The sequence below is a fragment of the Apteryx rowi genome, unplaced genomic scaffold (genome assembly GCF_003343035.1).
Source record: "Apteryx rowi isolate R43461 unplaced genomic scaffold, aptRow1 scaffold_463, whole genome shotgun sequence".
Taxonomy (NCBI): Eukaryota; Metazoa; Chordata; class Aves; order Apterygiformes; family Apterygidae; genus Apteryx; species Apteryx rowi.
Genome location: NW_020450720.1, coordinates 486,952 through 498,451, shown reverse-complemented (window position 1 = coordinate 498,451; position 11,500 = coordinate 486,952). Strand labels below are relative to the sequence as shown.

At 42.5% G+C, this 11,500-nt stretch overlaps 1 protein-coding gene across 8 annotated transcripts in view; it reads left to right on the top strand.

Annotated features, from left to right (window-relative positions):
- TPM1 (tropomyosin 1) overlaps window positions 1-11,500 on the top strand; it is a 19,859-nt gene that overhangs the window by 2,875 nt on the left and 5,484 nt on the right. For 3 of the 8 annotated variants that reach the window (XM_026077822.1, XM_026077823.1, XM_026077828.1), the window contains exons 3-8: window positions 3,950-4,083; window positions 5,388-5,505; window positions 5,976-6,046; window positions 6,865-6,940; window positions 7,489-7,551; window positions 7,834-7,903. In XM_026077822.1, coding sequence (XP_025933607.1) covers window positions 3,950-4,083; window positions 5,388-5,505; window positions 5,976-6,046; window positions 6,865-6,940; window positions 7,489-7,551; window positions 7,834-7,903 — 532 coding nt within the window. Of the gene's footprint in view, window positions 1-3,949; window positions 4,084-5,387; window positions 5,506-5,975; window positions 6,047-6,300; window positions 6,377-6,864; window positions 6,941-7,488; window positions 7,552-7,833; window positions 7,904-9,213; window positions 11,064-11,500 lie in introns of those variants that run through there. The other 5 variants (XM_026077824.1, XM_026077826.1, XM_026077820.1 and 2 more) reach the window with 3 other exon arrangements.

The window sequence follows — 11,500 nt, the reverse complement described above, 5'->3', positions numbered from 1 at the left end:
ACACACGACCGGCCTCGTCGCGGCCTCCGCCCCAAGCGCCTCAGCCCCCGCCCGGGTGTGACGGCGCCGGGGGGGCGAGGCCGGGGCCGTGACGGTGCCGGCGGGATCGCGGCGCGGTGGCGGCCTGCGCCGGTCGGTCGAGGTGTTAGCGGGGGCCGGCGGCGGCCCCGCGGCAGCCCCGGGGCGCCGTGATTGCTGCCGGCGCCGGGAACCGGGGTCCGGCTGGCGCGGCCGTTATCTGCGGGCGGCGCCGGGCCGCGGCCGTGGCCGTGGCGGTGCCGTGGCGGTGCCGGTGGTGCCGCGGTGCCCGGCGTCGGCGCAGCCCGCCCGGAGCCCCGGCCAGGCCGGGCGGGAGCCGCGGGGACGAGGGCGGCCGGGAGCAGCCCGGCGGGGTTCGGGGTTTGCCCGCAGCCGCGGAGCTTGCTGCGGTCGCACCTGCTGTAGGCCACCCCGGGAAAAGCTTCCGTTTGTTTGTTTGCTTTGCGTTGCTTCCTTTAACCCCTGCGGGGGCTCGGGCCCGGCGGCTTGTCCGGCAGGGCGTGTGGCGCTCCGTGACGGAGCGAGGAATTAAACGGGCGACTCCCCGGGCAGAGCCACGGCTGCCTTCGTCACTCGATTTAAAGCAATTACGTATTTTTCATCAGGCAAAGATGACTTGAAAGACACTATATGGAAATGCCGAACTGGCCTGTGTCAATGCCATATTTGCCTGTGTTACACATGTGTACACAGAAAGGAGGAAAATGTATCAGCTGGTGCAGATGTAATTATGGGTGGCTATTACAGCAAAAAAAACCGATGGTGCTATTTTTTTTTTTTTGCCTGGCTACCAACCTTGGGTAACACCAGCAGCCATGAATTGTTTTTTCCTTCTGTAAAGTAGGCAGTGTCCTGTACGATGGCTTCAGTGGTTGTGTAAAAGTGGTGCAAAAGAACAACCTTGTTATTCATGCAGTTTGTTACAATAGAAAAGATGGTGATTTTTGTATTTCCTTACAGTGTGCAGGAGGGTTTGTATGTTCTGGGCGGCAAGTTCGCAATGATATCTAGTAAGGGAAGGGCCTTCTCGTCACTTGCAGATGGCCTGCCCAAGGAGCAAAGCTCCTTACCACGTTCTTGCAAGTCACTTCACGTGCCCTTTTTTCAGTAATGGATCACGTCGCAGTCATATTAATTTGCTTCATAAGGGTTTCTGTCTTAAAAGCAACTGGACTCCTTTTCTAAGCGTTGTTGCTACGGTTGGTTACTATGCCGCTGAGAGCGGGAAGGCTTGCTGTTACCTTTGGTGGCGGAAGGATCRGTCTGGAGGAGCGATTGCAGCTCGCTGGCCAAGTCTTGCCGTTAGAGCTTCGTCACGGGGCTGGCCTAAGGCTTAGCATCCTGCAGGGCAGTGTTTGCCTCTCCCCGGGAGCAGTGCATGTCGGATTCTGCTGCGTGCGTTTGCATGGTATTTCAGTTTTTGTTTGGAGGAGGTCAGTACTGAGGTGAACAAATGCGGAGAACGACTCCCGGGCACATGCAGACCTGTGCCTCTTCTGTGACAAGCAATCTGCGGGTGCGAGCGCTGTGGCTGCTGCGTTTCTGTGTGGTTGAGGACGGAGGAGGAGGAGGAGGCGGCTTGGGAACACTGCAGCAAGCAACCTGAGGTGTGGAGTGACCCTTCCCTTAGTGTAGTGCCGTGCACGTATAGCACGTGACCAGCTAGGGCATTTTTTCTTTCTGTGCAGGGTACAGATATGCAAACAATGAAAAAGCTAAGGCTGTGGCCAAAGCATATCACCGCTTGCAGCTTTGATTGTTAAACCAGACTGTTAGCGTTTCGCGAGTCTGACTAGCAGCTATTGCGGGGGTGTGTGGTGTTTTGGGGTGTTTTTTTTTTTTTTTAAGAAGAAGAAAAATCTCTTCTGCTGTGTTGTCTGCGTGCATTTCATGGGGCTGTTAGTGACTGCATTTTCAGAATACGTTATTCCTTCTTCAATTATGTGATTAGCTGGAAAACAGAATCTCTTACAGCAGTAGTAATTAACACCCAACAGTAACTTATCCATGTCATCTCTCACTGTAAAAATATGCGGTGTATAAGYGCTCTGGCAAAAATGCAGAAGACTATGTTTGTCTGCTCATCATGGGAGTGTCCCTTAATGTCACTGGGGTTTTTTCCTTCCTTGCCATATAAGGAGAGAAGTCCTGCTCTGCAGAATAACAACTTGGGCCATATAAGGGTAGTCAGTAAACCCTTATTGGGTTACTGCTCCTAGAGCAGGAAGTAAAAACTTGAACTTTAGTCACCCTCTGTTTTCTAAGCTTATTGTATGCTCTTATCATGATGAGAAGTCGTAATGTGCCAATAATTAACTTGTAACATTACTAATTTCCCCAGAGTAATGTTTGTGAGCACATGAAAGTCTCTTTCTCCCCCCAAAAGTTGCTTTGTTTCTCAACTCAAAATGTTTAAATTCTTACTCTTTAAAGCTGGAAATCTAAAAACATAGGTTTGGAGTCCTACTGCACTATTATACAGTTAGATAAAGACTTCGTATTGGAGTTGATGTGGATCTGTAGGGTTCTTTTCTGGTTTTGGTTCCACACGTTCACTGCCAGTACTCAGTAATGTTCAAATATATATTTGCAACTCTGTTGTTTGTATGTAGTTTCCAGTCATTCTAGTGGCGGTGTTACTGTTATATCAAAGGTTGTTTTACTTGTGGTCTGGTGTGTAAGTTATCCTCACTGATGTTTTGTACAACAAAATTCAAACCTTGGCCAAGTGTATCCAAGTGCCTCTAGCTAGTAGAAACAACTAATAACAGTTCCTTAACTTTTTAATGATAGAAAAAGTACCAAGCTGATACTTTTGGTATGAAAGGAATTTCTTTTCTTTTCTTTTTTTTTCCACCAATTAGATATTATAAGAAATACCGAATTTGTACTTCCTCATACCTGGCAAGATAGCTTTCAATACAAATTAAGAGTAATTTTTATTCTTGGAAGTAATTTACTTTTTAGAATAATCTTTTTGCTATATCTCTTCCTCGTTTCTTTCAAAAGGATATTAAGAGCAAGTTTAATAAAGGGGTTGCTATGAGGAGGCTGTTGGAGAACTTACTCTACAACTTAAGCAAGTGTAGGTTTGAGAATGTCAGAAGTAAAAGCTTGTAAGGATAAGAGAGAGATTAGTTGCAAGTGTTGTATGGAAGATTAAGCAAACAGGTAATTCAAGRGAGGGAAATCTGGGGGAAGTTCGAAGATGGCATTATCGAAACAACCAGCATGTTTCAGGTGACTCTTGCCTGCACCAGGGCCCTTCCGTGATGTAGCCTCCACTGATGCCTTCTTTGCCAGCTCTGTATCTCGCTTATACACAAAGCTTGTGGGTATCCAGCGGCTCAGATACTTCTTAAATGTTCTTGTGCGCTCTCTGTGTGAGCTCTCATTGCAAATGCTGATCTAGGTGCTTATTGAAAACGAGGACATACTGGTACAGCATTTCTTATCAAACTATGGCCTAAAGTCAGAGTTAAAGGATTTGGTTTTTAAATGTACTCCTGCAGTAGATTATTCAGGATAACATAGAATAATTGGGTAACTTGGATATTTGTGTTGATTTGCTTTAAAAAAAAAAGTCTATAATTGGTTCAAGTCTGCAAATACAATAACAAAATATTTAGAGAACGATTCATAATTCCTCTAGTACAGCTCTTTCTAGTTCAAAAGGTACAGCCCTTACTGTGCTTTATGTAAAGGAAGCACTAATCACGTTTTCCCCATTAAGCAATAAACTTCACAATTTGGTGAGGGCATGCATGTCTCTGTGTACATGCTATTTAGTGGATGAAGTGAGAAATTACTGAAGTGCTTTTAAATGACACTAGCAGGAATGTGGGTTGATCTTTTACAAAAGGTGATGTGTACATTGCCATGCATTAATTTCTGTTCTTCCTGTGCTTAGGCTGAGAGCGAAGTAGCTTCTCTGAACAGACGCATCCAGCTGGTTGAGGAAGAGTTGGATCGGGCTCAGGAGCGCTTGGCCACCGCCCTGCAGAAGCTGGAGGAGGCTGAGAAGGCTGCAGATGAGAGTGAAAGGTGGGCAGGACCACTCTTAAAGGGCTCATTACCCTTATGACGAAGGTGGTAATTGCCAGGGTGTGGATTAGGGAAGTAAATTAAACCACTCCTATGTCTCTGAACATGTGTCATCCTCTCTGCCTTTGCCTACATGAACTTCAGTTACAGTTTGTCTGTAGGGATGCCCTAAATGTTTAGGCTTGAGTTCTTGTTTGTGTCTCAGTTGTAAAGATCAGATTTACCTGGGGTAGGGCTGACTTCTGATGTGCTGTGTCACTTCCTGGAAAAACTGCTTGACCCAGCCCAGGCTCCTATATTTGGATGACAAGTTCTGTACAGGTGATATGTATTCCTGTGCTGTAGGGTGATTCTTGATTTCATCATATGTAGAAAATCCCACCTAGAGAACAGCAAAGGGCTGAAGGAGGCTTTGGTTCTCTTGTTGATCAGATTTGTGCATGATGTTGAACAAAGGGGAGAGAGAGGGAGATGATGCTGACTGAGTCTTATTTAGACTGGGATTTTCAGAAGTACTTAATATGAGTTAGGAGCTCAAGATTTGCTGACTTTGGAAGATCCCACATTTTATTTTTACAGATTATATTTTATCTGTGATAGAATCTTTCTTTGGGAAAGAATTCCAAATGTAATGCACTTCTCTTTTTACCTCACTAATGCTGCAGCCTGTTGAAAGTAGAAAGCACCTTACTATTTCACAGGTTGCTGTGTGTCTCCTAAGAAAGAGAATTTCAGGCAAACGTGCGTGGAAGGGGGACCACAAGATGTTTCCTATTGCAAAGGGGTTAAACTTTGCTGGTGCTGAGCACAAAGAACTTCATTGCTCAAGGGCTCTGACATGACAAAACTCATGGGAATCTGTCTGTCTCATAAAGATAATATCTGTCAGTCCTGCAGGAATTGGAACATGCTATCTCATGATGAGTGAAGAAGCACAGATGTTTTAAGTCATTTTATTAGATCTTTAGAAGCAAGATGTTTTTGATTTACTTTTGTATAAGAACTGGTTTCCCTGAACTTAAAATGAAAAGACTAGTCAGCTGGTTTCGAGTTTCTGAGTAGAGCTGAACTGTGGAAAGAGCTAAACAAATGACTTTTATTTCCTCCTAAGTTATGCATCTCTCCTTTAAACTTCCAATGTGCAAGTACACAGGACTAGACCCCTGGTCTGCAGAATCAAGTATCTGACATGCTTGCTTCATCTTAATGTACCTGTCAGAAAGACACAGTCCAGTGGGGTAGCAGAGCTGAAGATAAACTGGCAAACCCTGAACCTTGAATTTCCTGTTTTTCTTGTCTTTCAGAGGAATGAAGGTCATTGAAAATAGAGCCCAGAAGGATGAAGAGAAAATGGAAATCCAAGAGATCCAGCTTAAAGAAGCTAAGCACATTGCTGAAGAGGCTGACCGCAAGTATGAAGAGGTCAGTTTTTGAACACAGATCATCTGTTTCTAAGGCCCTTCAGGCTCTGCCTATGGTTTCTTCTTTCCTTTGCCATGTTAAGTTCAAAAGATTACAAACACCACTGTCTGCAGCTGCAGAAAAAGACTGGGTACCTGGATACATACCTCCAGGGCCAAGTAGGTGGCTGGAGATCTGTGCTCAGTCCTTTGCACCAAAATGGTTGAGAGCATTCCCCGGTCTCTTAAGGAGTCTCTCAAAAAGACTACTTTTAAGCTGCCTTTTGGGGAATGAAGAAGAGAGGCTGTGAAAAATGTCAGGTAACTCTGACCCAAATGAATAATGAAGATGTCGCATAATCAAAACTCACGTGTTAACCCTTCAGCTGAAAGTGGGAAGAGGCCCAGCTGCCTGCCTCCTAGATTCCAGCCACAGATGACACTGGCTGCAGCAGCATAACGCCTGTGATTGTCATTTGCCTTTTCCTATAGGTGGCTCGTAAGCTTGTGATCATTGAGAGCGACCTGGAGCGGGCTGAGGAACGTGCTGAGCTTTCGGAAAGGTAAACGTTGGAACCGCCCTTGAGATGCGTGTGAGGTGCTGCAAGACAGTAACTGTAACAGCATGAAACATTGGCAGTACACTGTGTTCAGCTCAAAGCTATGTTCTGCTCATTTACTGTAATGGTTGAAATAAATGGTCAGCACCAAAGTAAATGTGTTTGTATGTGTGTGCGCGTGTGTTTTGTCACTGCATGCTGTACCTGCACACTGATTTTGTGAATGGCTTTTGTGCATTTCATGTGTTCACTAACAGCCAAGTCCGACAGCTGGAAGAACAGTTAAGAATAATGGATCAAACCTTGAAAGCATTAATGGCTGCAGAGGATAAGGTACTGATACTAATAAACAGTTCTTAGGTTTAACTGCAACCCAAGTCTTTCAGCTTTCATAGCCAGTTAGCTCACTCAGTAGTAACAAATAAGTCCTCACTACGCTCTTTACTCTCTTTGCATCTTGCTTTGGTGGTTTTCTTTGGTCTCTTTTTGTTTGTTTATTCATTTTTACCTTTACAACCGATCTCTTGTGCAGCCAAAAAGAAGCTGAACTGTCTCACATTTAAAGGCTGTGTAAATATTTCTGTGTAAGCCAAGGGCTGTAGATAATTTCTGTCTGGTGTTCTTAACGCATACTTGGAGCAGAATTTGGCATCATAAAGAATTGCTTTCAATCTGTGATGGATTCAGCTGCTTTTGAGGCCATCCTTTTGCTCTATAATTGTTTTCATTTTTCTCTATCTTTTCCCCCTATTTTCTCCTGTTTCTTTTGCTTGACTGAATCTTCCACCCGCCCCTTTCCTGCCTTCCTTCCGAAATAACAGCAAATGTGCTGAGCTTGAAGAGGAGTTGAAAACTGTGACCAACAACCTGAAGTCGCTGGAGGCTCAGGCTGAGAAGGTAGGCTAGAGACTTATGTGAGAATGTGTTCCTTAACAAGTTGTCACCTCGACTGGCCTGTGTTTTTATAGGCTGATAACTTTTGTTTGCAGCATTTCAGCAAGGCCATTTGTTAATAGAAGCATTTGGACTTACTACTCAATTCATATTTGGCTGTTATGAGAACCTAGGATTCTTTCTGATTCCAAATAAACCAGTATTATTTGAACACATCTACTGTTAAACATCCAACAGCATTTATGTATGTTTATATAATGTGCTTTAAAATGGCATTTGATGTGCTAATGTATTTTCTCAAAATGCCCCTCCTCTTTAAAACTGTGGGATTAATTTCTACTCAGAGTTCCCACTGCATAGCCTTGGTATATAACTCAACTAGTATATAACTCTTGTAATAAAATTTGTATGACTACAGTCTGGTAAGCGGAACTTAGTTATACCCACGTTTCTTCTATACAGTTCATCTATTGGAAGACAGTTACGAATGTGATATTTTTGTATGTGTAGACTGCTTGGTCTAATATCAGTGATCTTCTTTCTAATTGCAGTACTCGCAGAAAGAAGACAAATATGAAGAGGAGATTAAAGTCTTGACTGACAAACTGAAGGAGGTAAAATTAGAACCATTCTTTACAGCACACATTGCAATACTACTTTGTTTCTTTATATATAAACACTACTTTGAATCTTTAAAGATGGATATGTCATTTCTGATTCAGTGAGTTTAGTGTTAGCTGTCTCTCCTAAAAGTGAATGCTTCCGTATTGTTTTAATTTATTTCAAATCCATTTCCCATCATGGTACTTTTTTCTTCTCACTTGAATTGTTGCTCTTCTATTTGTAAGTACTACATGTGTGTTTCCTAAAATCATTTGTATTTGTCCTGACTTCAGGCTGAGACCCGTGCTGAATTTGCTGAGAGGTCAGTAACCAAGCTGGAGAAGAGCATTGATGACCTAGAAGGTATGGTTCTTTGTTCTTCACGCTTACTACAGAAATACAGATCTCATGTTTTCCTGTTGTTTTTATTCAGTACCCAGTTCTATTCATCAAACTTGTCCTGCTTATATAAATGGGTCTGCTTAAAGAGTAAAATATGCAAAATATTTGTTAAATGTTTTCCAACTGAAATGTATTGATAACTTAAATATTTCGGGTGAACAGTGTTTTGCTCTTGCCTGTTCCTTTTTCTCTGATGTTCTAAAGACGTCTTTCATTTTTACTTTAAACTCTTCTTCTTGGAAGTATATGTCTATRTGCAAGGTAAATAATAAGATAAGTGTTATTAGCAACTATTTTATTGCTTTAAAAGTTGGTGAAGAGCTGTGTTATGTTTGTTATAATTAGGAATGTAACAAACCAACCTAATTTATGACCGTGAAGAGTGCAGGTCAGGGCAAGCATTTTGCGACGGAGAACAGTTTCAGCAAAGCTAATGGATTGTATACGTATTCAAGAGGACAACTTATTAAGCAAAGAGTTTGCTCTAAGGTTCTGATAAATCTTTCAGAACTACAGTACAATGTGCTTTCTCCCCCAGAGCAAATAATTCAATAGTACTTTGTAATTAAAGGTTAAGTTATATGGAGTTTACTTCTTAGGTGTGTTACGTTGTCTGAGATTTTAAGCAATATGATCACTTGGTATAGTGGCAGGCTTACTTATGCATAAAGCATATGAAATATCTAGTATCTAATACTCAGATGCTGAAAACTTATGKCCACTTAGGGAAGAAACAGAGAAGAAAACTGAGTGCTTTAGAAAGAACAAAAATCTCTTGAAAAATCTGAGCTTATGATAGCTCAGAGAAAGCAATGGGTTTTATAAAAGAGCAATGAAAGATAAATGTTAGCATCTTCCTTGAGCCCCGCTTTCAGATCTTCTGTCCCTGCTACKGGCTTTTGTAGCTTGTGTGTGTGCCTCTCTAATGGTTATTAAAACAGGTTAAATCCAGGGTAGGGAAACAGGGGTTTTGCTTACCTTATACACTTTGTTTGCTTCCATCTTTCTCTTTATCACATGTTGCCTCACTGGCAGTTCAGTTAAAGAACTTGTCACAAAACTATTCACTTTTTTAATTTATTATTACTCCCTAATTTTGTATTTTGTTTGGTGGTTCTTTTGTTCTGTCTGCCACAACACTTCTTTCTGTGTGCTCTCTTCCCCTTTCCTGCTGCTTCTGGATGGTATCTCATGCCACTGCCTTCACCTTCCATCCCATGATCACGCTCCATTTCCTTGCACCCCTCTGCCTCCCTTTGGGGGAATGTTAGATGAGCTATACGCTCAGAAACTGAAGTACAAAGCCATCAGCGAGGAGCTGGACCACGCTCTCAACGATATGACTTCCATGTAAATGTCTTTCCAGCTTGTGCCTGCGCCTGCTTCTCTGCCCTCATTGATTGCGTGGTTCCGGCTTTGAAATTATACCCGCTGTCTAGCGGGAGGCGCAGTCCTTTAGCGAGACTAGGGTTGCAAAACACCATGAACGATTTCTTTACCATGGCAGAGTGTGGGCGAGTGTTGTGCCTAGCCTGGTAAATACTCATGGTGATTTTGTAAGCTGCCGAATAAGCTTGTTTACTCTTTCATTCCGTATCTGACCCTTGTGTCTTGTGGTTGCCCCTTTTTTGTAGCTCTGCTTTTATCCTTTCAGCTCACCTCTGTTCAAGTATTTTCTCCCAGGCYCATCGCTTGTAAATTGCCAAAAGATGATTACCTGGGTACATGTTGTATACAGGGTATGTTGTTCTTCTGCTGTCACAGTTTTCTTCTGGCAAAGTTCCTGTCAGCGTTTCAAAGAAAAACATGAGACTTCGCCGTCTCTTCTATTAATGCCAATGGAAAGTGCCTATCTAAATTTCCTCAACTGCTCTGAAATTTTCAGTTGTTATTATTAAATTGTATGTGCAGAAATTGATTGAAAATACTTTGTCATTTAAACCCATAGAAGTGACAGAATTGAAATGTAGGTTGTTTCTGTGAAGAGTATTTGAAAAATAAATCTTTGCATTTTTTTGTGGACAGTGGTAGTAAGTAACTTGCAAGTAGCAGAAGTGTGTCAGTATCAGCTGTAGTCATAAGGGGGRAAAAGAGAGCATTTTGTGTAGGAGAAAAACAGAAGAGTGATCAGGTGCGAGGTCTGTGAGGTGTGCAGTGATGATGCAGCCTGGCCCTTCCTCCATGAACCTAAAAACTCTGAACAGAGATCAGCTGTGCTAAATCTGCTGTCCCATGCTCATACCTCTCATTTGCATGGACTGTGTGCTGTTGACATGGGAAAGAGGAAGAGCTGGGACTCTCTCGTACTTGGGAGGTGCGATGTTCAGCCCCAGCCTTTCTTTCGGAACTTAACACCTTTTCAGCAAGGCATAAGCTTTGGTTAGAGCTGAAAATGTGCTTGGCCTGCACCCATATTTGCATGTTTTTTCCTTGCTTACCTTTTAAGATCCCTACATTTGTTCATTACTTCCCCCCCTCCCCCAGTCTTTTATAGTGTCTAATGTCTGCTTTGTATACTTCTTATTTTTATGTCCCAACATATGCTTTTGCTCAGTGGCTTATCACACAAATGGATTTTTTTGCCCTCTGTTTACAGAGATTACAGTATTTCTTCCATTTGAGATATTTCCAAATGGAAAACAGACTTTAAAATGTGCTCCTCTGCTGGTGCATGAGGACGTTGCTGTAGCATTCCAATCGTAGCATGGTGTGGTATTTCACTAGTGGTCATCTTGGCGTGCTGGGCTCTGCTGTGCTGTTGCTACTTTTGGGGGAATCTTTACTGCACCTTTTTATTTCCTACCTTATCTCACTTCTTCTTTTCATGCAGATAATTTTCTTTGCTTCACTTCTGCAAAGACATCTTCATCAGGTTGGATAAAACATCTTTCCAAGCTCTTGGATGTGTCATGGTTTCATTGTCCTGTCTGCTACCTTAGTTGACTCTCTCTCTAGCACCTGTCTCCAAACATGCTCTGTTTGTGCTCTATTGTACAGAAACTCTAAATCTCTCAATGTAAAATAAACATCCCAGCTGTATCCCTTTTGCTATTCACATGCCTTTTATTTATTTAAATAGCTATTTCAGTTATTAATAAAAAAGTTGCTTTTTTTGCCACTAGGGATTTAACTTTTGTTGCCGTTTTCATTTTTTCCACAAACACTTCTGCTTGAATGTTGACAATGCAAAGCCAACAATATCAGCCTATGGGATGAGAATGCTATTCCTGGTATTTCGAGKTTGATACTGACCAGTCATGATCTCGATCTTTCTCAAGTTATGATGCAGATAAAATGACGCATAAATTTAATGGGATTTTTTTAGGTTGTTATTGTTGGGCCAAAATCTGCAAGGACACTACTCCCTTGGGGTCACTTGGTCGTGGGAGCATGGCTGAGATAGCAGTTAAGCCCTTGACATTAGATTTTTCATTTTAGAGTTCAAATTGTCCTCCTAGCTTGACATTGAAGACTTCCTGCTTTTATATAAATGCCTGTTTTTTTAAATCTCTTCCCTAGAGAAGTTAAGGGGTAATACCAAAAGTTCAACACCCGTGG